The 25,900-nt window shown below is 39.5% G+C and overlaps 1 protein-coding gene across 1 annotated transcript in view; it reads right to left on the bottom strand.

The window, feature by feature from the left end:
• Nucleotides 1-2,357: 2,357 nt before the first annotated feature.
• Nucleotides 2,358-25,900, bottom strand: part of RNF144A (ring finger protein 144A) — a 69,773-nt gene continuing 46,230 nt past the window's right edge. Inside the window, exons 2-8 of the mRNA XM_039331896.1 lie at nt 22,652-22,797; nt 12,821-12,925; nt 12,597-12,657; nt 11,065-11,272; nt 10,224-10,371; nt 9,038-9,127; nt 2,358-5,409 (exon numbers count right to left, since the gene is read on the bottom strand). Coding sequence (XP_039187830.1) covers nt 5,278-5,409; nt 9,038-9,127; nt 10,224-10,371; nt 11,065-11,272; nt 12,597-12,657; nt 12,821-12,925; nt 22,652-22,797 — 890 coding nt within the window. The 3' untranslated portion in view covers nt 2,358-5,277. The remainder of the gene's footprint in view (nt 5,410-9,037; nt 9,128-10,223; nt 10,372-11,064; nt 11,273-12,596; nt 12,658-12,820; nt 12,926-22,651; nt 22,798-25,900) is intronic.

Below are 25,900 nucleotides of genomic sequence, written 5' to 3'. Positions count from 1 at the left end.
ACTACCTCTACAATTCTGTGAGTTATTTTGTTTTTTTTTAATTACATAAATTGCAGCTTTCAAGATTTGAGTGAGCCCTATGAAAGCTCAGGATGCCCATCTGGGGTGTTATGAAGCAGACAACCATGAGAATGTTGATTTATCTCCTCACTGTGCACAGTCTGTGTGTCACCTCCAACAGGTTGACATTTCCCTTGCAAATATCAAGCTAGGTAATCCATTCATAAAAACATACAGTTCCAAAGGCCATCCAGTCCAAACCTGTGGTGAATTAATGTTAACCTAACAAGCCACAACAAAAGAACCAAGTTTGACAGAAGTTCCTGGTGACCATGTATAGTCCTGTGAAGAAACACCATTATAGGCAAGAGATAAAACATGCCAACCTCAAGGGGAGCTTATAAACACTCCCTGTGTTAAGCTAGGGAAACAAATTATCTTATTTGTTCACTTATTGTCATGCAAATGAACCTGTCAAAGTAAGAGGGCACACTACTCCCACTCTTTTTATTAAGACATGCTTATAACCATGCACTTAAAACATAGGCTTTTTAAATCTCATCTTTGTTATTTTTATAAATAACTCAAGGCAGCAAACATATTCAGCACACCTTACTCCTCCTATTTCCTCACAACAAACCTGTGAGGTGAGTTGGGCTGAGATAGTGTCTGGCCAAGGGTCACGCAGCCACTTTCATACCTAAGGCTAGACTAGAACTCGTATCCTCCTGCCTTCTAGCCTGGTGCCTTAACCACTAGGCCAACCCGGCTGTCCTGGTTATCTAAGAATTGACTGCCTCCTCTGCCTGGCTGACAAGATCTGCAGGACAGGCCCGTGAATATCCTCCCTGGCAAAATCTCAGCTAATAGAGATAGTCCTTGTTCAGTGATCGTAATTGGGACCGGCAACTTGGTCATTAAGCAAAGTATTGAATTGTGTTTTTTTTTTTTTATGATAGGCCTTTACTAAGTTAATCATTCAAAACTGAAACATGCAACAAAACACTGTAGATCATACTGGCCAACATTCTTTCCTCTTATTAGACAGCACTGCAGGCAAAGAAATTAAATTATCCTCTTTCACTCCTTTTAATAATTGTCATTTTAACTGACTGTAGAAATATGGTGGCTGCTGATCTCCAAATATGCTCAATGCCTGTGAAGCAGTTCTGTCCTCCATTAAAAGTGATTGCCCTGAATTGTTAGAGGAAATGCTACAGAAATGTGCATATTAATTAAGACCCTCCCTTGTACCTTTAGCTGAGGTAACAAAAGATAGGGACAGGGCTGGTGGTTATTTCATCTCTATTATGAATGTCTTCCTTGTATATCCAAACAAGTATATACATGGAATTCCAGCACATGTAAGCTGATGTCATACAGCTCATCTCCTTAGAAAAACTACTTGAAGACTGAGGACTACGCAGAGAAGCTCATTTCAATTAAAGAAAAGCAATACGCTGGGCTGGCCAGGGGAAGTATCACTCTTCTCCCTATGGGGTGAGAAACAACAGTAAGGACTAAAGATATTGGACTCAACCTTTATTGCTAAATCCAGGGCATTCTTGATATTTTCCTGGAAACAAGCAGACAAAGTGCAGTTTGGGATTTCAGTGTTTCCCAAACTTGACAATTTTAAAGCATGTGGACTTCAACTCCCAGAATTCCACAGCCAGCGTTGCTGGCTGTGGAATTCTGGGAGTTGAAGTCCTCATGCCTTAAAATTGTCAAGTTTGGGAAACACTGTGATAGGTCAAGCTACAATGTAATAAATGCATAGCTTTCTGGTTTATGAGCTTTCCCTTGCAACAGAATGGGAGTCTGATCTTAAAAAAAAAAAAAACTTTTCATAATTCAGAAAGAGGAAAAGTCACAGAATGATTATTTCTCCCCATCTCACAAAGCTGCTGGTGGCCTTATGCCAGCTGAATCATATCCTTTTGGGCAAGACAAGGTGCTGAAAAGCTAAAGAAGGTGGTGGAAAATGAGAGTGGAATCACTGTACAGCTTTTGGGGCTTCTGTAAACAGGGAACATTGCCCAATACCAATGATATCACTATCCCTTAAGAATATGAAGTGACATCACTGGCCATCACCATTTGACCGGGGAAAGTAGTGGTAACTCTGGTTGCACATAGGGATAGCTCCAGAATAGACTAAGACAAGGGCAGTGGGGGAAAAACCCAGACAGACAGAAGAGAGGTTCATTTAAAATATCTATTGAAATTACAAATAAAACTCTTTGATATGATTCCAAAGTACAAAACAACATTCAAAGGCATTCAACAGCTCTTTTATACATCACAGTGTTAGTGGCACAAAATGTAGTTACATTTCAAATACAGGAACAAAATGATTTTTTTTTTTTTTTACTGTAGTCGACATTATTTATCGATATGCAGGACTCTTCCATGCTTCTCTGTACAAGGTTTTAAAAAAAATCACGGTTCGATGAGCAGGGATGATTCAATTGTATGGCACACACCTGGGCCCAATATTTTTGGACTCCAATAAGACAGGATTACACGTCTAACAAAGCAGGAACCAGCAGGGGACTTTAGACACAAAATAGGAGTTCTGTCATTTGCAGAAGTGCATTAGCAAGCATGATTGTCAAAAACCCCTTAATGCCACTATTTCCGTTACAGTCTGTTTTCCTAGGACAAAACCCTTTGTAAAACTAGCTTGCATGGTATTTAACATATGCACAAATTTACAATGGCTCTCAATTTTGCTCATGCTTCACCTTTGGAGGACCCTGGCATTCCTGCACAATGATTCAAAGAGAAGCTACTGCAAATGCTTTTTTCTTTCTTTACATCGACAGGGACAGCAGGGGTGAAAAGTTAGTTGCAACACTGAAAAACAAATTCTGCTTTATGGGCTTGTGCTGTGATGTCCTGACACACATTTCATCATGTTGGCCTCACTGCAGGTAGGAATGGATTGCCTAAAAAGAACTCTTTTCAAATTATGCTGAATGTTAAGAGGGTGGGTGAGGTGCAAAGATTCCAGTTAGGATCACAATGAGAATACTTCATCTCTTCAATTCCTACTATTATTTTGAAAGGATTGCTATATCTTGGATGCTAATTATGGCTGGGTTCTTTTTTTAAACCATTGTTGTCAGAGACAAATATCACTCCCTCTTGCTCTGCTAACCATCTAAAAATTGATAAATGGGAAAATTAGGAGAAGTGATTTCATTTTCTTTACTAGGGGGAAAAAAGACTAAAGCAATGCAACCAATAGATTAATGTTCTGATATGGGAGAACAGCTGTGATCAGATTTGCATTAGATAATAAGTACAATCCCTCAGCCCAGTAGTTATGTCCTTATTATGCCACAAAATATTTTCTCTTTCAATTGGCTTACATATGGTTTCATTTGGTTATAGAACATTATGAGTGAATACTTTCTCCTAATTTAATATCTACATTTTAGATTTCACTCAGAACAAAATAACCAATGGTGAGTTATCAACTGCAGCCAGATGTCCATTTTATGGTCCTTCAGAATATGAAGAGAATATTAGTCAAAATATAAGATGGAAAGGGGAATATTTAAAAACAATGTCTGCTGTCACAAAACCGTACGTAATAAAATAGAAGTGTTTTTTTAAATGAATTAAATACACTTTTTGAAGAGCTTTTAGAGTATGTATTATCACTGCAGGTTTTTTAAATAATTGAAGCAAAATGGAAGGGAGAAAACAGAACCTTTTTGAATTTAGATGGGACTATAACATCTCTATTATCCTTCTACATCCAGGCACAGCTTAGTAAATTGAGCTGAAGGGACATAAGGTGTCCCTCTCTCTGGCTGATCATCAGTTTCTGCTGGACATTATAAAAGATGGGGGAACATCTACACTTTCCATATACCCCCTCCAACTCCGATGTGGGAAATTCTGGTGATTGTTTTGTCCTCAGGTTAGCACCTACCAACAAAAGAAAAATCATGAGCCTCAGACCTTCCCCAAATTTAGAATATTTGTCTGCGTGCTTGGCTTCTACAAAATATTTTTCCTAGGTTTGTAAAAGGATACCAGATTAGAGGCAGCTCTATTTACATGTAGCAAATAGGTAAACAATAGCTAGAAACAAATCTAGGTAGGAAACAAAAGGCACAGTTGGACAAGGCTGGCAATCAGGGCATGGTGCATATCCCTACCTTCCTCTATTTGGCATCTCCCAGAGTAGCATATCCTATTGGCCAGCCTGTCGCCAATCATCCCAGCCCCTTCCCTTTCTCCTCTCCCCTGCTGTTCCTCAACTGCCACGGTGCCAACTCCCAGCATGACATATTCCTGTTCTAACAGATTTTGACAGTTAAATCTGAAGTCCTCTAAACTGAGATCTGTTAAATTAAGGGTTTAGTACAGGGATAGACAACCTTGGCTCTTTTATGACTCATGGACTTCAACTCCCAGAATTCCTGAACCAGCCATGCTGAGGGGAAAGAGAGAGGTTTCCAAGCTGAGCCATGCTGGCTCAGGAATTCTGGGAGTTGAAGTCCACAAGTCATAAAAGAGCCAAGGTTGCCTACCCCTGGTTTAGTATCATCTTGATGTTTAAAAGAGTCTTGATTATATAACAGTTCTGGGCTATATATCTGAACCACAAAATGTTGATATCCTCCCTCCCAACCCTAAACAAATTTAAAGAAAAAACCCCAAAATGCAGACATATCCACATATTTAGTTTACATAGATTTTCAAATATTAGCAGGCAGAAATGGCACCTTTTAGTTTTGAAAATCTAAGGCCTGGGGCATCTATCTGGATGCCATTACTTTGTGTGAGAAAGATGGGCAGTGGAGATGAGACAAGAATACTTAGACATTTTTCAATTGCACATATTAAGAAATTGATTTTAATAAACAGATATTGAAGTCACATCTAAAACGAACATATTATAATGGGTAATGGGTTTGCAAAAAACACCTTTGCCAAGGGTAAAAACCTCTCTCAGTTCAATGTGAATAGATATATGAAGATTTTCATCTGGGTAGTGTAACTCAGTTCCAGATCTGCTAATGTTGTCCCCCAGAAAAGAAGGAATGACTCAGATCATTGATGCCCACAGTTCCAATGTTCAGCTTGTTTTCTGCCAGTCCTTAAACGGTTACCCATAATCTGACTGGTGAATAGGGAATTCTGGTGTCTCACCTCTCACTCAAAGTGGAATAAGGCAAGACACTAACAAGATTAAGTGCAAAGTGGGGGGGGTAGGAAATGGACAGCGATGCTGAGTAGGTCCCTTCTTCGTTCTCTCTAAGTAGGCAGAGGGTCATCATCTCCTTTACTACACTTGCATTTGCAGCAGAGGACAAACGGAGTAGCGAGGAGAAGAAAAGGAGATGCCACTAATAACAGCAGGCCAAATCCTGCAAAAATCCCCACAACCTGCATTAGGAAAAAGAAAAAAGAAACACACGTGAAAAATGTTCTTCCATTCTGGTTAACAGGATGAGAATTGATAGGGCCCTATTAACTGTTGGGCCTGCAGTGTTTTCATCTTCTGGTTGAAGGCCACCTAAGAATAAGAGCTAAATGGAAAAGCTGGCTTCCAATTGGGGGCTGCTCTCATATCTCCCTCTGTCACTGATAGAGAAAGACTAATCATATGTAGGGAAGGAAGCTTTTGGGGGAGGTGAAACAATTCTTTCTGAGATTCAGACACACCCTCAGTAGAAGACCAAGTGCAAGAGGGAAGACTGATAAATGATTTGAGATTCCTTTACACAAGAGAAACATTGAAGAATTTAACCTACCGAATCTCTCCCCTTCCTTTTCATTATTCGTTTTTCAAACAGAAGTTGTTTCCACTAGTTATGCATATTTCCAGGGCTCTCCCAAATCCCCAGAGTTCTTGTGGATGAGTGAGAAGGCATGTGTGAATCCACACTGACAACTCAACTGGCTGTTTAGTCCTAAGAGCTTTGGAGTTCTGCTGTTCCAGATGACCCACAATGGGCACATGGCACATGCTTTTCCATTAATGCAAAAGGTGGAGACTACATTAAATAGCATTTACAATTTTGCAGCCAATAAATGCTCCTTCTACTGAAGGAGAAGTATGCAGCGATTCCAGCACTAAGACTAGGGATGGGTTAGGTTCCTCAAGTCTCAGGATGGAGACATGTTTGGGGTCACCATCTGATCTACCAAGACACAAAGTGCAAGCAAGGGCTGAGATCCCAGAAGGGGTAGAGAATGGAACACTGTTTGGAACCAGCCTGATTTAATCTAACCTAACTAACTCTGCATCCCACAGCATTAGGGGCTTGGCATTAAAATGAAGCCCAGTTATCCCAACTTTCAATATACTTTTATAGTATAAAGTGTTTAAAGTGTTTCTTGGCCTTGATTGCAAGCATGAAACCAGATGCAATAGCTCCAACTGAAACTGACACATAAAAACATTCCTTTAACTCAGGCTAGTGAAAGAGATCCCTTGCAAATACAATGCAGATGCTTAAGTCTATTTATTTTAACATGGATACGCCACTTTTCTTCTAGTAACTTAAAGCTGTGTAGGTGGGATGATCTTTCATTTTGATCAGGATGGAATAAAGACTCCTGCCCTGGACAGTGGGTTGGACTAGAAGACCTCCAAGGTCCCTTCCAACCATATGATTCTATGATCCTAGAACAGCTGTTCTAGGAGCTAGCTATGACTAGCCTACTATGACTACGTAAGACCTTAAAGCTGGATCTCATCCATCCATCACTGCACCCAGTCTTGCTGATTAGTGTCAATCCACAAATTTGTTGAATTTCAATTTCTAAATTCCTAACTTAAAGTGTTCCACTGGCCAGGCTAGACGAGAAGTCTGGGAGTTGCCTTCTAGCATATTGTACAGTATCGCCTTGCAGAAAATTGTCTTTACTACTCAGCCTGGACTTTTTACTGAGAAACCTAGACACATTAAATTGTGGGCAACAGCACAAATTTAAAATCTGCCAGAAGGACTAAAGCATTGCAGGGCAAATCTGCCATGAGGAAGAGTAAAGCCAGTAGAAATAGAAAGGAGTGGCAGGGATCTTGTGTGAAGGTCATCCCTCAGCTCTGGGGTATTTTAGCTTATGTTGATTCTATGAGGTTGCACTAAAGCAGGGGTTCTCAACCTTGGCAACTTTAAGACGTGTGGACTTCAATTCCCAGAATTCCTCAGCCAGCAAAGCTGGCTGAGGAATTCTGGGAGTTGAAGTCCACACATCTTAAAGTTGCCAAGGTTGAGAACCCCTGCGCTAAAGCATCACAGGATATTTTGAATTTGGCAAGATATTATTGGATATGAATCTCTTACTTACTACAGGACTCAAACCTTCTGCTGAGCTCACCAAGAGCTTCTTAAGCAAAAGAATGAAATGTAAAATTCTCCTGATTTTATAAGGGACAACCTAATGGTTAGCACAGCAGACAGAGATAATATTCAAACAGATCCCTGATAGCGGTTAGAACAATATAGTCATATTATTCATTTTAAAGTTTATTTTCTGATTATTATTTTTTTCTTTCTTAAGGAAAAATTGAATCTGTGTTAACTACTTAATAATATTATTTTTCATCAGGGAGCGAAAATCATTTTCTTTGTCACCAGGTGGCAGTGTTGAACAACATTCATATTGGGAGATTTGAAAGTGTGTTATGTAACTACATACTTAGAAGTCCTATGTGGTTGCAAAAATCCACATTATTTTAATTTTTTAAAAAATCCATTTTGCAGAGTGGTGATTTTATGACTGTGTTTCACTTAATGAAAAATGTTATGGCTTTCCCCTTCACAACTGGCTATATATTGCTTATGCTATGCTATGCTATGCTATGCTATGCTATACACTTTACATTATATTATAATCTAACAGCCCTTCCTTTCCCTTAGATGTTGTGATGGTCATAAGTGCAAGGACTGGTTTTTGCAGCACCATTATACATTTGAATGGTTACTAAATGAATGGTTATAAATTGAAGACTACTTGTAATGCTAATAAGTCAAGGGTCTTCAAACATGGCCCTTTTATGACATGTGGACTTCAACTCCCAGAATTCCTCAGCCAGGCATGCTGGCTCAGGAATTCTGGGAGTTGAAGTCCACAAGTCATAAAAGGGCCAAGTTTGAAGAGCCCTGCCTTAGATTGTTGCAATGCTTCCAGGAATATTTTAATTACTTTCCAAAAGGAACCAGAGCACAATCTTAACCACCTGTCCTCTCTTCCTAACCATGAGGGAAGATGTTGAGAAATGTTGAAATATCCCCTTGAAGCTCCCAGCTACTGTAACTCTGTTTGGAAGAGGGGCATCAAGACTCAGGTACGTGGAACGGAATCACCACGGCCATCTCTTAGAGACAGTTCCAGAATGGATTATGCTTGAAAGAAGCCAGCTTTGAATCCCATGGAGTTAGAAGTGCTCCTCTAGAAAGTCCTTATTAGGAGAAAGGACAAAGCTCTTCCAGGAGAAGCCCAGGGAAAATATTCCTCAACTCTTTCTGCCCTGGGTAATCTTCGCAAATATCGCTGGGTGAAGATAGTCTCTTCCCATCCTCTCTGCTTCAAGTTAGGATTGCCCTCTGTGATTCTTGGTGCCTTGGTGTCAGTGTTGTTTCCTAGTGACTGCCTGGACTAAACTCTGCAAGATTTTTTGCAAGTGGTTTGCCATTGCCTCTTTCCTAGGGCTGAGAAGGAGTGACTGGCCCAAGGTTACCCAGTTGGCTGTGTGCCTAAGGCAGGACTGGAACTCATATTCTCCTAGTTTCTAGCCTGGTGCCTTAACCACTACACAAATGGCTCTTAGGATTCTTTGTACCTTGCATCAAAATTTATCAACAACAAAACTGACTATACAAAAGAACAGTGACTTGCGCAAAAAGTTATTTTTTTAAAAAAAATCCTATTTTCTTTGACACATTTCTTTTATGAGCAATTATTCCATAAATATGGAATTATTTCATCATTTCTCATAGTTTTCTGAACCATAATTCTTTGAATTCGCTTAAACGCTGCATAGTAAAGATAGAGAAGCACCTACCTGTGTTCTGTGCCAAATAACTGATGCCCTAGAATGACCTAACTTGTTTCGGCAAGGTCCTTTGTCATAATGTATAAGGAGAAAGTCATCCTAGAAAAGTGTAGAAAAAAAGACTTTTGGAAGGCTCTGGGTGCTAAATCTTGGCAAACATTCATAATGCTTCTTCTAAGCCAGGCTGGCAGTGTTCATGTCTGCTCTCATTGGCCACGAGCCCACAACAAGTAAAGTGAAGTGAAAAAATCACTCCAGATTATGCAGATGCCCATGATGGCTATAGCAATCATCAGCAAAATCATTGTTCTTATTATATCTTGGATTGTCTTTTGCAAATCTGGGTGGAATATCAATACAACTAGCATGTAATACTAGGTCAGTGATGGCGAATCTTTTAGAGACCGAGTGCTCAAAAACTGCCCCCGCCCCTGCTCTACCCCCTGCCCTGCCCCCGCCCCGCCCCACCCCACCTGCCCGCAGGGCCACTCACCGCCTCCAGGGCCCGCTGCAGATTGCCCAGGCAGCCCAGCAGCGCCATGGCAGCCACGCCCTCTCCCCACGCCCTGCAGCATCAACTGTGCATGATGGGGTATGAGGGCAGAGTCTTGTGTACACTGCCCGGCTGCCATGTCCTTGGCTGCGCTGCTCCACGTGGGCCACGCTTGGGGGTGACTCTCCTCCCGGGGGCTGCTGGTGAAGGGGTCGCAGGGGGAGGCAAGGCTGGGGCAACGGCACGTGTGCCCACAGAGAGGGCTCTGAGTGCCACCTCTGGCACCATTGCCATAGGTTCGCCACCACTGTACTAGGTTCTGTAAATTGGTCTGATACTTAACATATTTCAACCATTTACTCTCCAAATTGATGATTCTCTAATGACAATGTCATATACTATATACACCGTACTATATAGTATGTACAAATCCCAAATGTGAGCTTTTCCACTAATGCTGTCTTTCTGAAATGATACCACATACCATATACCAATGAATATGTATGCAACAAGTTGTTACATCTACAAAGGAATTTAATATTTAAATTGTTAACTTATCAGTGTTGGCCTATTCATTTTTATAATTTTAGGAATATCTTATAAGATGGCATTTAAAAGGTCCCTCTTTTTTAGGCATTTGGGACCCATGACAGCAGTAGCTTTAATGAACGATAATATGCTCATCTTAAAATGAAAACTTACATCAAGTGATTCCAGACAATACCAGCAGAAGGCATGTTTACAATTTTTACACATCATTTGGGCACAGCCTTCATCCCTTTCAATATAAACTTTGCATTTTGGGCAGCGCTTGATTGGAGCATCATCTTCTTCCATTTTATAAACAGAGCTGGGAAGAAACAGGTTGATAATATTATGGAACAAATATGCTTCCAGTATGTGTCACTTTCAAACTGAAATTATTTCCGTGTGGCCCAATGGTGAAGATGCCCGCCTCCCATGCAGAAGGTTGAGAATTCAATCCTAGATAGCATCAGATGTTTCTCTATGAGGGCGCAAAAAAACCCACACAAAATATTTGCTGCAAACTCCGTGTAAACATCAAGGAGAGTATCCGGCTAGTAAATGCTTAGCTCTATCTGGTCACCGTAACCTTACCCCACACAGGGTCATAAAAAGGAAGATATGTGATGCAATCATGTTCAAAAATAGAGTCCAAGATCATCCTTTGGTTTTGTTATTCAGTCTAATTGGATAATGCTAAAAAGCAACATTTACAGGCATTCATTGTTTTTGGTTGGAATGACAAAAGAAGTAACACGGGGGTTTTTTGAAGCGTGCTTATAATGTCACATTGCCTATAGAAGGAGGGAGGGTTTGCATTGCAACATCATGATATTGCTTGCATCACTCTGAGCCCCATGTCCACTGCTGTGGTTGCTACTGATACTAAGGTTAAAAAAAATCCAGTCAACTAAAATTATGCCAGCTGAGAGAACAGAAACCAACCTGGTGAAAGCTGAGTGAAAAAGCTACTAGTAATATGTTAGGCACACGTGCACTTCACTCAATAGCTTTGTACCTTGTTTCTCCTGGAAGGAGGCTGACTGGCATATTTTCTTGACATCCTTGTCCTGGATGCCAGTTAGATTTGCATGCTGAGCAAAACTCTATGTCACAGACTTTGCATTGCACCAACTGGGGGCTCTGAGGTCCTGATTCCTGAAGCTGACAAACAGCTTGGCAGGAAGAAGATGGGCACCAAGTCCGACAAGGATCCAAAAGCACTTCTGTTAGGGAAATAAGGCACAGTTGGGAAAAGCTGTAGTTTAACAGCAGAATTAATACATTTAATTCATTTGGAGGCTGGCGTAATAGATTAGGTATCCATAATGAGCTGAGGTGGCGCAGCAGTTAGAGTGCAGTACTGCAGGCCACTTTAGCTGACTGTGTTCAGCAGGTCAGCGGTTCAAATCTCACCGGCTCAAGGTTGACTCAGCCTTCCATCCTTCCGGGGTAGGTAAAATGAGGACCCAGATTGTGGGGGGCAATGTAAATATATATATACATTGCTTACTGGTGTACACCACTTAGAGAGTGCTTGCACTTAAAGCGGTATATAAGTCTCATAAATAAATAAATAAATAATGTGGTATCAGGCAGTTGCTTATATTCCAATGTCAAAGATGAAGACTTGGAATTGATCTTAAGTTGTGGAACACAATGAGGAATGTCCAGTGTCTGATAATGCTGCATTCTAAAGCTTTCACTATTATAGAATGTACAGGGAACAATGCAAACACTTTGTTTTCAAACACAATGGGAAAGCAAAGAAAACATGAGCCATTCTTGCCTCTGTTCTCTCCCCACAATGTTCTACAACACCCCATGCATAGTAGTTTCTTGGGAGAAGTATCTAAACTCCACAGAATTTTGTTTCCCGTTAATAAAATAATGTTACATATAGTAAAAACCCTTTCCCACACCACTCCCACAAAGGAAAAACAAACTGCTTAATCACTTTATCCCCAGGAGTTTTTGGTGAGAAGAATAATTGAAAATCTTTGTGCAACACTTCTCTCCTTGTAGCCATGAAAATATTGCTTGAACCTAGTCTGAAATCTCAACTTTTACAATACAATACCAAAGACAATATAAGGATCCCTTATATAGGTCTTATGTGCCATGACTGTGGGGTGACTTTAACATTTTTTTATCCCAAGCAATTAATTAGAGCCAACCAGATTTTGTATGGGCATGAAGTATAGGTGAGTTTGATGTAGTGGTTAAATGGTTAAGGCATACAAAAATCAGGACATTGTGATTTGTAGTTTGCCTTAGCCATTTAAGATGCCTGGATGGCTTTGGGCCAGTCATTCTCTCTCAGGGTGTTTATTGTGGAGAAAATAGGAGGTAGGAGTATTATGGATATAAATCTAATAAAAAATAAAATAAAAATCACATCAAAACACTTCCTTTATTTATAGGGCTATTCCAGAAAACACTGAACAAAGCAGAATAAAAAACTGTTGGTGTTTTTTTTTTTAAATGGAACCAAATTATTTCCATAGTTGAGGTGAAATATGGATTCTAGATTGTAGCCACATACAATACCTCTTTCAAATTGTAGTTTTTTATATCTCTGCATGATTTCCGATGCAACCATACACTCAATCTGTTGAAAGGAAAGAGTGGGGGAAAGAGAGAGCACATTTAATATAATTATATTGTAACCAAAAGGTTATCGGACAAAAAGGAACATAATTAAAAAAAATCACGATTTATAATTAGAAGTGAGCGTGACTGTAATGTAAGATAAAGATGTAGAGGGAACCTACTTCATTTTCTTGTAAATGACCTCGCTTTGGGCAAGCAGCATCAGGACAGCTAATTGCTGTTTCAAGGCCTTCCTTGATCAAAAGCTCCACATACTGTTTCAGGCACTGTGAAAAGTCAGGGAAAAGAACTATAAATGCCACACAGTGACTGGGAATTATATAGAATATTGAATACTTTTCAGATAATGAAGTCAACATAAGCCTTAGGAGTTAATTCACAGGAGTAGCATAATTACATCTGAGCCCTTTCCGTGCTATTATCTGCAAAATCCTTTGTTAATGAAGGTACAAAGTTTGCTGAGTGAATGCTCCACTCAGCAGGTAAGTCTAAGGAACCTGAATGGTTTTAGATTGGATATCATGGCCAACCCATAATTTGGAGTCAGAAATACTCATTTTTTCCTCATACCTGTATATGAGTTTCTTCTCAGTTTATTATTTTAGGTTAGGTTTCTGCAGTTTTTCGAGTGAACCAAATAGTCTTTATCTCTAAATTTATTATTGATAGAATATTAAAAGATGACACCTACTGCAAGTAACTTTATCATGAATTAGACAATGAAAAATTAATATGATTAATATTACCCCTTAATAGATAAATAAACAAATAAACCACAAAACACAGCATTTTTTTTGTTTAAAAAGCAATGTGTTTTTTTTTCCTGCTCCAAATTCTTAGAAACTTTTAAAGATGTGCTTAATAACCACTGAGCTATTTCCAGCTTCCAAGTATGCAACCCTTAAGCAATCTCTTATGGGGTCCTTGGTTAATGATGGTAATTGGGACCAGAATTTCCATCACTTAGAGATATGGTCATAAAATATGATATCCCACGACTGCATCACTTAGCATCAGCAATGCCAGCATTTTCATTGCCATTATTAAGCAAGGATTGTGGGTCACTAAACAAGTCCCAAGGAGCCTGCAAGCAGGCCAGCAGGCAGGTAATACATGACATAAGGTTTGGGGGGGGCTGTTGCTGGGCAGAGAAGGGTGTGTGGGTGGCTCAGGAGGCACAGAGCAAGTATGCTGGAGGTGGCTGTTGTCGGAAGGGGGTAAGCAAGGTACCAGGGTGACTCGTGACCTTCTCTGCTGGTTTCCCCATTGATGTTACTTCTGGGAAACCAATGTTGAAGGTCACAAATGGCCATCATATGACCACAGGAGGCTGCAACTCTCATAAATGTGATCCAGTTGTCAAGCATGCAGATTGCGATCATGTGACAGTGGGGTTGCTGGGCCAGCAAGCATCACCACATGATTTAATCAGCAGAAATTCACTCAAATTATTGGGCTGATATTGATATTGTTCTTTGATATCAGAGGGTTTTTTTATAAAAAAAAAACAATGAGAATTTAGGATAATCAAATACTGACAATTATACAAGAAATGAACGCTCCAGGCATAATAAGATTCAGCTCTCAGAAAGCAAGCTAAATCCTATCCACAAACAAACAAATTCATATATAGAAAAATCTAACCACAAAAGTATTAGGACGTGCAGTTCCTAGGCTGACTTCTTTGTCATCTTTCTAAGGCTCTAATATCAGTTTAGTGGAAGAACAACCACTTGGGTAGACATCAAAACATTTTTTAAAAAAATATATTTTTATTACATAATTTAAGCCACCTTTCTTTCAAGGAGCTCATGAAAATGTGAGATGTTATTCTCACAACAGTGTTATGAATTGGAATCTAACAATGAAACGGAATGACCCAAAGTCACTCAGTGATTTTCATGTCTGAATCCTAGACCAGCTATGGTAGCACAACGTTTTGGTTTTGCAGTTGCACCAAGCCAACTTTTTTGAAGTCTGACCTATTTTTCTTAACAAGCAGACCTTTTCCAAAGACTTTTTCCTTGCTTCCTTGCGTCCTTGCTTGCTTGCTTCCTTCCTTCCATCCATGCATCCATCCATGCATCCATCCATCCATCTTTTCTACTTCCTTTCCACTTCATTTTCCAAACCACAATTGAAACAGTTTGCTTTGGGGTCCACATTGATGCAGTTTTCCTCTACTTGTCTTTGCTTGAAGAAGAGTTGCATGCAAATCAGATGATTCCTCCTACTAGCAGAACTGGTCCAACAGCAAAATTTGGTCCATTGGGTTATCATCTAGTTATTAGCTGCTCAGTACTTCAAAGGAAACCATAAAGGTCACCAGAGACAGCATGATCTTACACGATATATGTTCCTTGCAGGCAGTATAATACCAAATATACTGTTCCTGCAGCTCATAAATGTCACTTGTTTCTTTACTCTCCCTCTGAATAAAAAAGATAAAATAAAAAATTTGGAGAAAGAAGCAGTTTTTACCCTCCGATTGCATGCTAGAAAAGAAAACATGGTGCAGAATCACATGTTGAGTGAGGGTAATGACTAATTTAAGAAGAACTTTATGGCATCTTAACAGCTGGAGTTGCTCCAGATGCATTTCACAAGCTGAATTTTGAAGAAATTGCTTGTTACATTTATGAATTAAATCAAAATACAAAATATGCTTCCATTCTGTGAAATTTGTGGATCATCTTTTTTTAAGAGCTGCACTTAGTAAAATATTAGTTTGCAAACTTTCAATGAATCCCCATCTCCTCATTTGGGTCACTGGAACCCCCATATTTGCACCGTACATTTGCTATTCCCCTACATCTGCTTTAGGAAATGTACTTGCACATCCCCTGGACATCCATAATGTCTTCTTCTGACTGGGAATGGCTGTCTTGTCCAAAGAATGTGCAGTTCATTGCTTAGGAGCCAGACAGGAACTAATGAAAACTAATTCACAGAGTATGACACCAGTGTAATTATTATGCCTAGACCAGTGGTGGCGAACCTATGGCACGGGTGCCAGAGGCAACACTCAGAGCAGTCTCTATGGGCACGTGCGCTGTCACCCCAGTCCTAGGCCTTCAGCTGGGTTTTATAAAACCTTTTCGCTTTAGGCCTCCGCTGCCGTGTACAAAAAAAAAAAAAAAAAAAAACAAGGTTCAATCAATCAGTCAATTTCAACTTCTTACGGGGAAAAAAAAAGATCTTGCAAATTTGGAATTGATTGATTGAACTTTTTAGTCCCACCCAGTCTGCCGTTACCACTGCAGCCACCCCCCCCAATGGGCCACAGCCTCCAATTGGCCACACCCAGCCAATGGGCCATACCCACCCGGCACCCAATGATGCATAAGTGGGTTTTGGGTTGCAGTTTGGGCACTCGGTCTCTAAAAGGTTTGCCATCACTGACCTAGATAGTCAAAGTTTCCTGTTTATAGTGTAACATCCGGAGACATTCATTCATAAAAGTTATGAATGTTGAAATACTTCTGACCAAACAATGTATTGCCTGAGGATATTCTTTTGTGATTAAATACTATAGTACACGAGTTCTCATAACAAAACATATTATTTGTTCATTCAAGAGCAGTAATAAAACAGTAATCTTAAAACAGTGTGTGTGTGTGTTTGTGTATACATACGGTAAATATATTTGCTGCAAAAATTGTCAATTGGAAGGTTCATATGTAAATTGTATGCATAACAGTGTGAATCAAGAACAAAACTGGTAGCTGCCATCCTGGTCAAGAGGTCAAAGAATGGATTAGAAGTACATGTTTTATATCGCTTGTAAGCATGAATGTCCAAGTCATAAATCCAAAGAAGGTGGAAATAAAGTTGAAACTGATAAAGTTAGCAGGAACTCTTAATCCATCTTCTTTCTTTTCTCTATACCAGAATAGTGCAGCTCAACACAGTCAGAAAACTTCAAAATCCTACCTAACCCCATAGCACACAGTCACTGTTTCATTCATGCAACCTCAGTGCTATGCTAATCATGGTACCGGCTGGCCAGAAGAAATTTCTTGCAAGCGTCACCCCATGATCTAATACAGTGGTGTAATCTATAAGGGATGGATGGCAGAAGAATTTTTCTCTTCTCTCAAGAGCTCTACTTGAACTCTACTTCTCACAAGAGCTCTACTTGGGTCAGCTGATCAGATTTATTGTCTGCTTAACTGAATGGCCCCGGATGCGGACGGACATAGAAGCATATGTCAAGAGCTGCCCAGTGTGCGCTACCTCAAAACCCCACATAGGAAAGCCTCCAGGACTGCTGCAAACGGTAGCTGACCCAACCAGACTATCAGTCTTTCGTTCCTGCTTGTTGGCTTGTTTTTCGGAGCACCAAAAAGGACGACATTGACAAGCGTTTTCTGGGTCGAAATGCACTTGCTAAAAGTAAAACAATTGACAGCTTCCAAGAAACAACTTGGATGTACATAGTGAAATGAATGATTGAGAAACTAGATGGAGTATGGACCAGTCTTTGGGACTGTTGCTGCTAATGTTGCTGAAGATATTAAGAAAATATGGTTCTCAACTTTTAAGATGTACTTGAAGAACTCACTTAAGAATGTCTGAACCTGATACAGGCATTTATTCTTATGATTTTAGGTAAGAGTGAAAGATAAACTATCCATGTTGGCCCCATTCTACCATCACGACCTTTTAGCTCTGTTCTTGTCAACTGCCAGCTTTAATCCAAAACAATGTGGCTTGCACAATAGGCATAGCAGCTCTAGAGCAAATGTGCACCATCTGTGACACTAACTTGGATCCCTAAACCTCTAAAAATATAACCACCAAATTGTAGCTGCACTTTGAAAGAAAGGAAAAATAAATACAGTGTATTTTATCAAATTGCAAGTTTTTCGTTCATTTCAGTGAATTAATTGTAATTTAACATTCAATCCAGTTTAGGATTCTTGCTGTGGTTTCAACCCTGTTCACTTTTTGAAAACACCATGCACATACACCCTGCCAATCCCCTGAATGCATTCCACTATAAAGCCAAATCATCTCTTGGACTGGAAAAGGTTGCTTTCCCTTGCTCTGGGTTTTAAATCAGAATCAGCCTGGAGCAGGCCGAGAGATAAATCATAAGGGAAAACCTAGGAGCCAAGAACAGTCTGTGCTCTGCCGACAATCCACCCCCTTCCCCCATTCACATTCATGATCATTAGGGAATACACAGAAAGCGAAGATTTGTATTTTAATTGTTTAGGAGTACACTAATTGATCAAACGTGTTTGATAATTATTGCCCTCTGAAAAGATTGCTTCCTGCAAATGCTCATGAATTTTAATCCCTAATCTCAAAGTGATTCATGTCCTCTAAAGCAGGATCTGAATCTGGCAGAAAACAACAAAAATGACCCACTATATTGTTCCAGAATAAAGTTAACCACAATCTACTTCCTGTCCCAAAATGACACTATTGTGCTAATGTGTATTCTTTAAGGGCTTTTTTATAACGGCTTTCCAAGTATCGCTAAGGGAGTGAAATTTTTATATTTGTCTGCCTTCCCAAAGTAAAGCAGTCTTGAAAGCCTCACACACACTAAAGTTCTCATTCTATGGGCTTAGAAAGATGACTCTGCATTGAGTAACTCTCATATATGCACACATGCACTTCTATACAAAGTTAGTAGGAAAAAAATCCTAATATTATCTCAATTTTAATTTTTTTCCAGGACAGATGTTTCTGCATCACTGTGTCAAAGTGGAATCAACTTCCATAATCCTACTTTAGTGGTCATTATTACCAGTATATCTGTTACTTTAACACACACACTCTTATGGAGGAGGTAGGAGAGAAAGATTGGGATGCTTTAGGAGTTTATTTCAGATTAGAATAATCCATAAAGGGGATTTATTTACAATTCCCTCCCCATCTTATGGCTAGAAGTATGCTTTGCACTAAATTAAGGCAACCCAGCATTAAAATCAGCAATTTGAGCTGACAGCAGATGGTAGATAGAAAAAAGAAAACAGGACAACCAGTTTGTAATTGAGTTTTTGTTGTCTGGTGACAAGAGCATACAATATGTCTGGCCACATATGGTCACCCTAGAGTAATTTTCTTATAGGACCATTTAAGATTCTTGTAACAATAAATGCAAATGAGATCCTATGCAATTTGTCAAACTTGGCACCATGATGTTCCCCCTGTGCTTAAATTGTACTAAACACATAAACAGATTGATTATCGTTGCAGCTGTCTAAAGCCAAAAGACAGGAATAGTCAGGATAAAATATGCCTAGCATAATTTTTCTTTTCATTGCTAATATTTGGAAAATACTTCAAAATAATTGGGGAGATGGTGGAGGGCGATTGACTGATTCAATGCAAATCCTGCATGGTTTGTCTAGGCAACACCCGAATGCTTTCCTGCCTTCTGTTACTGAGTCTGCCAAAAAAGAAAAGGTCATTTGACTATGCCAGGGGCAATGGCAGACCTGAACCTAGGTAGAAGCTGCAAAGGGAATAGCATCCCATAACTACCCTTGAATGTTAAGCTGCCATTTGTTTTATCTAAGTATTTCTGGGAGGAAAAAAAATACTGCCTGCCTAGCTCAGTGCAGTGTTTCTCGACCGCAGCAGCTTTAAGGGGCATGGAGAATTCTGGGAGTTGAAGTCCACGCCTCTTAAAGTTGTCAAGTTGGTGAGTGGATCCCTTGTCAGATGAGGGCAAAGATTGTGTGTTTGAAACCAATTAATTACTTCCCCTATAAATAATACTGAAGCAATCTTTTTTTAATTGGATGGATGGAGTTCAACACCCACATTTTTTTTCCACCGCTGTTGCTCTTAATACATTTATGTGTTTAATCCAGACGGATTTTCTGTTCTCTGGCATGTCATTCTTTGAAACCCAGATGTCAGAGCTCCAGGCAGTTGTTTAACAGATTGTCTTTTGCTTCTCTGCCTAAGAAGAACATGTAATTTGCTTTATCTTCTTTTTTCTTTCACATGTATGGGCATATTTAACTAAGACTGGCATGCAGGTTAACTAATACTGCTCCCAAATCAGTGAATAAATAATATTCAAATAATAACAGACTTTCAAAATGCAGGTCTTAGACTCAGGTTCATATAAAAATCTGGAATGGATACATATTGTCATCCTTGTCCTGTCCTGTCCTGTTCCTATCCATCTCATCACCTTGCTTGAAAAAACCTCAAGAAGTAAATATGGGAATATGAGGTTGTATTTTCCCAACTTTCCTGTGAGATAATTGACAGAGAAAGGGCTTATGTCTCACAATATAGTTGAACAGGGAACTAAATTTTTCCATTCAACATTGCTTTTTATAACTTTAAATTTTTATACCACTAATCTTCTAAAGAACTGTGATGTTACATTGCCTCCCCGCCCCAGTAACTCTATGAAGTTTATTATGCTAAGAGGTCAAGGCTGGGTGACTCAAGTTCACTCAGTAAAATTTTTCGTGAATTTGGAGGAACTGATTCAAGTCTCTTATAATTCCAAGCAGAGAAAGAAAATCTTTCTGTGGCTTTTTTCCTTGACCTGGAGAAAAAAAATTTCATCTTCAAAAGTTAGCCAACTAGAAACTTGCGCAATAAAATGGAGGACATTGGGACTTTGCACGTTTTAACTCCATCCGACTAGTTAGAGGGCAGTCTACTGTCTACAGTCCAGCCTTTAAGTCCTAGCTGGGCTCTACCGGAAGTCAGACAGACACCTAAAGCTTGCAAAGATCCAGCATCATCCATTTTGTTAGTAGGCTAACTTTTGAAGATTTTGGGGGGGGGGTTCTCTCCAGTTCGAGGGAAAAAGCTGCAGAAAGATTTTCTCTCCTTGCTTGCTTGGTTCCTCTCCCTTCAGCCTGGAGTCAAAGTAAGGTTTTTAAAAGGGGTAGAGATTAGAGAGCAGAGGGGGAGAGTTTAGTTTTAGCACCTAATTGGGGTGGGGTAGAGGGAATCAATAAGTCTGTCCCTCCCAGCTTTTTTTAAAAAAATTGTTTATTGAGCAAATGTGGCTTTCTGTGTGAGAGAGGGAGGAGGATAAGCAAGGAAAAGGTTTTCGGAAGCTGGTCCTGAAGCTGTCACTCACTTTATATGCGGGGGCTGGCAGAAGAGCTTTGCAGCCTCCCAATGGCCAGATGGTTGGTGCAGAAAGCTCTGAAAGGCTTTGCCCCAGAAAAGTGGGGGTCCCTTGGCAGGAGGAAGGGCAGGGGCAGAATCAGGAAAAGCAGGTGTGCTGTTTTGCCAGTGACAAACATGTCATAGGCAAGACAGTCATCTTGCATGCGGTAGCTGGCATGTAAGGCACCCAAGGGATAGGAAGTGGAGCATGGGATCTCTCAGGGTGAGAGAGGCCTCAGGAGGCCTGAAGCAGGTGGGCTTGTGCCTGCACTGGGCCTCCCAGGATCTCGCCACCCCTGAACTCCACTTAATAATGACCCATGCATTCATTTAACAAATGCACTGGAAAGATCAGGGATGGCTGGTTATTACTTGAGGCAGTTCATTTAATGTTGTCCCAAATTCCAACTGTAGTCGTAACTCGAGGACTACCTGTACGTAGCTCATGGTTGAACTGTGGAGTCCTTGGTGCTCTTTGAGCTTGGTCTGCAAACAAACAACCAAGCTCAGAAAGCACGAAAGACTACGCAATGATTAACAATATCGCACAGGAACGTCTAACCTGGTGAACAGCCAGGTCTTAAGGGACTTCTGAAAGGTTATCATGGATGAGGCCAATCTAATCCTGGAAGGGAATGGTGTTCCAAAGGGCAGGTGCAGTGACAGAAAAGGTTTAAGGCCTTGTGTGAGACAGATATTTCTTGACATAACACTGAAAATTCTGTGATATTACAACTGATATTCTTCTAGATTTAGAAGAGCCAGCCTACAACTAAACATTGGTATCTGATCCAGGAAGCTTTCAGTATTAGCCTTAGAAGAATGATGTATTTCCCGGAGGCAGATAATATCAAGCTTTTCTTATTTATAGTTAAGTAATCATTTTTTATTGTTTAACTGATTCTCTAAACGTTAAAATTAAATGGTAGACTTTCTCAAATTAGCGTAAGAGATGTATAATTTAATGGCATCTACCTTAATTGATATTTTGTTCTTTTTATCCAATGTACTTTTCAAAATGTACTTTGACAGATAATATTTCTACCATAATGTCTTTTAAGAGACGAAAAGAAAAACATCTTAGACAAAAATAAAATCCATTAAGAGACAAAGCCCTTCACAGAGAGGACTCTGTGGGATCATATTTTCCAGATTTCATCTCCTTAGGTTGTATAACTAAAGAAAACATTTGTGCTGACTTTGGTGTGAAATAAAAGGAAATAGAGGAATTAAGCTTACAGTACATTTAGTGCAACTATAAATTTAAAATATACCTCTCAAACAATGCCCAAAAGAGGAAAACATGGCCCCAAAATTGCCTCCCACCCTTCTCTGACTTCTTGATTTTATTACATGACCTGCTTTGATCCCCAGGAGCTTAAAAAATAAAGCAGAAATAACAATTAAATACGTTCTCTTCCTCAACTGTAAAAAATCACCCTTCCTTGTTCTAACCATTACCATTTTTTAAAAGCCAAGGAGTGTGATTGTGCGAACTGCTTAAGTAATGCTACCAAAGAGCTTGAAACATTTTCTAGGACAAATATTTTTATTTAAACCCTATCTTTCCAGTGTAGACTTATTAAATAAACCTGACCAACGACAAAGTCCTTTGAGTCCTACCTAAATAGACAGAATCCTCATTCTCTTTCCTCATTTGTTTGACTAGAGATGAACAAAAGTGTATACAGGAAACATAGCCTATATACAAGACAATATAGTATTTCTGCTATTTGTCTAAAAATGTATACTTGTGTATGTGATCATAAATGCTGCTCCCTCAACTACAGTACTAGTCTTGCCCACAGATGCACAAACATGACCCTTGTTGACTTTGATGGTAGTTTAGATGAATGCGAACATAGAATTCTTTGACGTTCACTAACCAGTGTACAGAAGATGCATTGGCATTGTGCTATTGTTGTCATCTGCTCCACAGGATACTCCCCAAGGCAGAGTTTACACAACACAAGAGGATCAAGCACCAAGTCCCAAGTAGGTCTGTATCTGGCTGTAGTCATTGCAGAATAATCTGAAAAGGAAAGGGAACAGTGAATCAGTTTTAAACAAGTCTGGCAAAATTTCACATTTCCTTTATTCTGAATATAGTAAAAAGTTGTCCAAACAATTTTTCAAGCAGAAGTGAGCAGCATAAAGGTTGTAGATAGCTCTGTCAACTTCCTTTTATTTGTCAATCTGAGTTTCCTGATTTTGTACTGCCAAAATAATAACCATTTTTTTTAAAAAAGACAAAATATACTTTGATAAATTCAACTCACATATTTTATTATTTCCCATCGTTCTCAAAATTTAATTGTTGCTGTTGATGTCAGTCTGTGGGCTTTGGCCTGGGCATGTCCTAGAGCAGGGGTCTTCAAACTTGGCCCTTTTATGTCTTTGGACTTCAACTCCCAGGAGGAATTCTGGGAGTTGAAGTCCACAAGTCATAAAAGGGCCAAGTCTGAAGACCCCTATCCTAGAGGATAACTAACTTTATTCAACACTGGGAAAACTACATCAAATGAATAAATTGCACTAAGTATATCCATTCACAAATGAATGGATTAAGTCAAGGGAAAGCCTATTCATTGCTTACTCTGAATGTCAGTTTGGTACCCTGGTTGTACATATGAAATGTTTTAACCAGAATATTCATCATATCCTTCACAACATCAAGAAGCCCATCAATAATCCTGTTTTAAATAATATTTTGGATGTAAACATTCAGAGAAGCTCTAATGCTAGACTGAGTGTTATTTTCCCAATAATTGCCCCAAGATGCTTCTGTAGAAGTGTCCCCTCCCACTCCATGTGATTTTGCAGCTGGTAAGAGTTTTGAATTGTCTACAGTGCATGCTGATCTTCTCTGCTTTGATGAACTTGTTCTTTAGCTATGTAACAATTGGAATCAGAGACTAGAAGAAGGCAGAAAAAGTATATGAGTACCTGATTGCTGCTGCTCTTATCCCAGAGTGTCCTAAAGACAATTTAGCTATCCTATAAACATAAATGGCTTGGGTTTATTTAAATGTCCAAAACATGCATGCGCCTTAATACTAGCAAAATAATATACAATCATGCTTAATAATATACAAAGAACAAGTCAGTGTTGATTCCTGGCAACTGCTTCCATTTGTCCCTGAAGTTTTTTTGTTAAGGTTTTTGGAAGTGTTTTACCACTGCTTACTTTCTCAGAGAGAAGGTAAGGCCCAAGACCATCCAGATGGTTTTGTACCTAAACAGGACTAGCCCTGATTTCTAGCCAGTTGCCTTAACCTCTACACCATATTGACTGTATAAGCAAATTTAAGAACAATGTGATTTTATTACCTGTCAATGTAAAAGAAGTGAAGTTACAATTTAATTCTCCCTCTCACCCCCTTTGGATATTATTTTAGCTGATATATGCCTTTTTTCCATATCACTACAGTACTAATTGTAAGCAGAAGCCTTTAAGCATTACACAATTGTGATTCCACCACTTGTTGAGGAAACAAGAACTATTATTGAATTCTTGGCCATCTAGAAGTATGGTGCTTGTTTTTCATTACAATTGGCAGCAACTAGATAGAAAACAAGAAAGGAAGGGGGGGGGAGTTCAAGCAATCTTATTTTCGGTGGATGTTGTGGCTCATTTCTTCTTGAATTTTGTTCCAAAGAAAAAAAGGAAATAAAAAGTCATTGAACATATACTAGCTTCAACTTGAAATCCACTGTCATTATGTGAAGTTCTACAAAAGTGTGTTGCATTTATACAGGAAGGAGGAGAGGGGGGGGAGAGAGAGGAAGAGGGAGAAAGAATAATTATATGTATATTAAACCACAAGCTCTTAGTTTTCTCCTTCTCCTCCTCCATAGTTGTAGGGTTAGGATAATCTGAGTTGGAGTCAAGGAAACACTAAAAAATGACAGCAACAGGTGTAGCAAACGTAGCCATGGTGGAACTAAAGCAAACTTGGTGCTTGGGGTATTTTGCACATCTATTTGACTTCTAGTCATTCCTGACCTTATCCCTTTCTGTTTTATCACATTTCTTAAGTAATCCATTCCTACTGCACTTCAGTTTATTTGTATATGGTAGTCTTTTGCTTCTTTTTCAACTATCATTCATTCTAGGAATAGACCATGTTCTATCTACAACCTTTCTTCCAAAATCTGAAGATATTACAATTTTCCTATTTCCTCTTATAGAGAGATTATATGTTTTCTAACAGATCCTCATTTTTTTTTCAACATTATGAAACCCCACATGTAAAACACATTTCGGCATTACAAGATCATATTGGAAATTGCAAATGTGAGAAAAGTGTCTCGTCCCTTTCTATTCAAATAATTACCCTACATCAGAGGGTGAGTTATTGTAGTATTACCCAGTATGGTATGCTTATTAATACTGAACTAGATATAGCAAAACTCAAATCGATTTCCCATTGAATCACTGAGATTAGTGGGCAACTTTCCACTTGACAAAACACTGAAATGTGGGACGGATCACCAACTAACAAGTCTTATATCATGGAAATATGATATAAAACCTAAAGGTCTGCTAGGCCAACCCCTGCCAGGGCAAAAAACCTCAGATGATCCTAGATAAATTTTCTTTGTATAAAAGCCTCCTGTGGTGAAGCACCCATGGCTTCAAGTGGCAGATTGTTCCACTGCTTAATAGTTATCACAATCAGGAAATTCCTTATTTCGAGTTTGGATCTCTCTCGGTTAAGCTTGTATCCATTGATATTTGCTCTACCCTTGAGCACTACAGAGAATAAATCCACACCCGTTTCTCTATGACAGGGGTCCCCAACTCCTGGTCTAGTACCAGCCCGCAGCATGCCAGCAACCAGCCGCACAAACAAGTGAAGCAGACAGCAGTGAAGCAGACAGCACACAAAACCAGGCCTCCTCTGCTGCATGAAAAAACCTTTCTCCACAGAACTGGTCCCTGGTGCCCGAAAGGTTGAGGGCTGCTGCCCTATGACACCCCTCAAGCATCAGAAGATTGCTATTATGCCTCCCCTTAGTCTTCTCTTCTTCAGGCTAAGTATGATTGTACCTGTAAATGATCTTCATAGGATTTAACCTCCAAGCCCCTTATATCTTAAAGGAGAAAATGGCTATTTTATTCCTATGTAATT

Source organism: Crotalus tigris, unplaced genomic scaffold (assembly GCF_016545835.1).
Source record: "Crotalus tigris isolate CLP2741 ecotype Arizona unplaced genomic scaffold, ASM1654583v1 scf7180000024439.5362192, whole genome shotgun sequence".
Lineage (NCBI taxonomy): Eukaryota > Metazoa > Chordata > Lepidosauria > Squamata > Viperidae > Crotalus > Crotalus tigris.
Note: the sequence above shows the minus strand (reverse complement) of the source record. Positions and strands in the feature narration are given on the sequence as shown.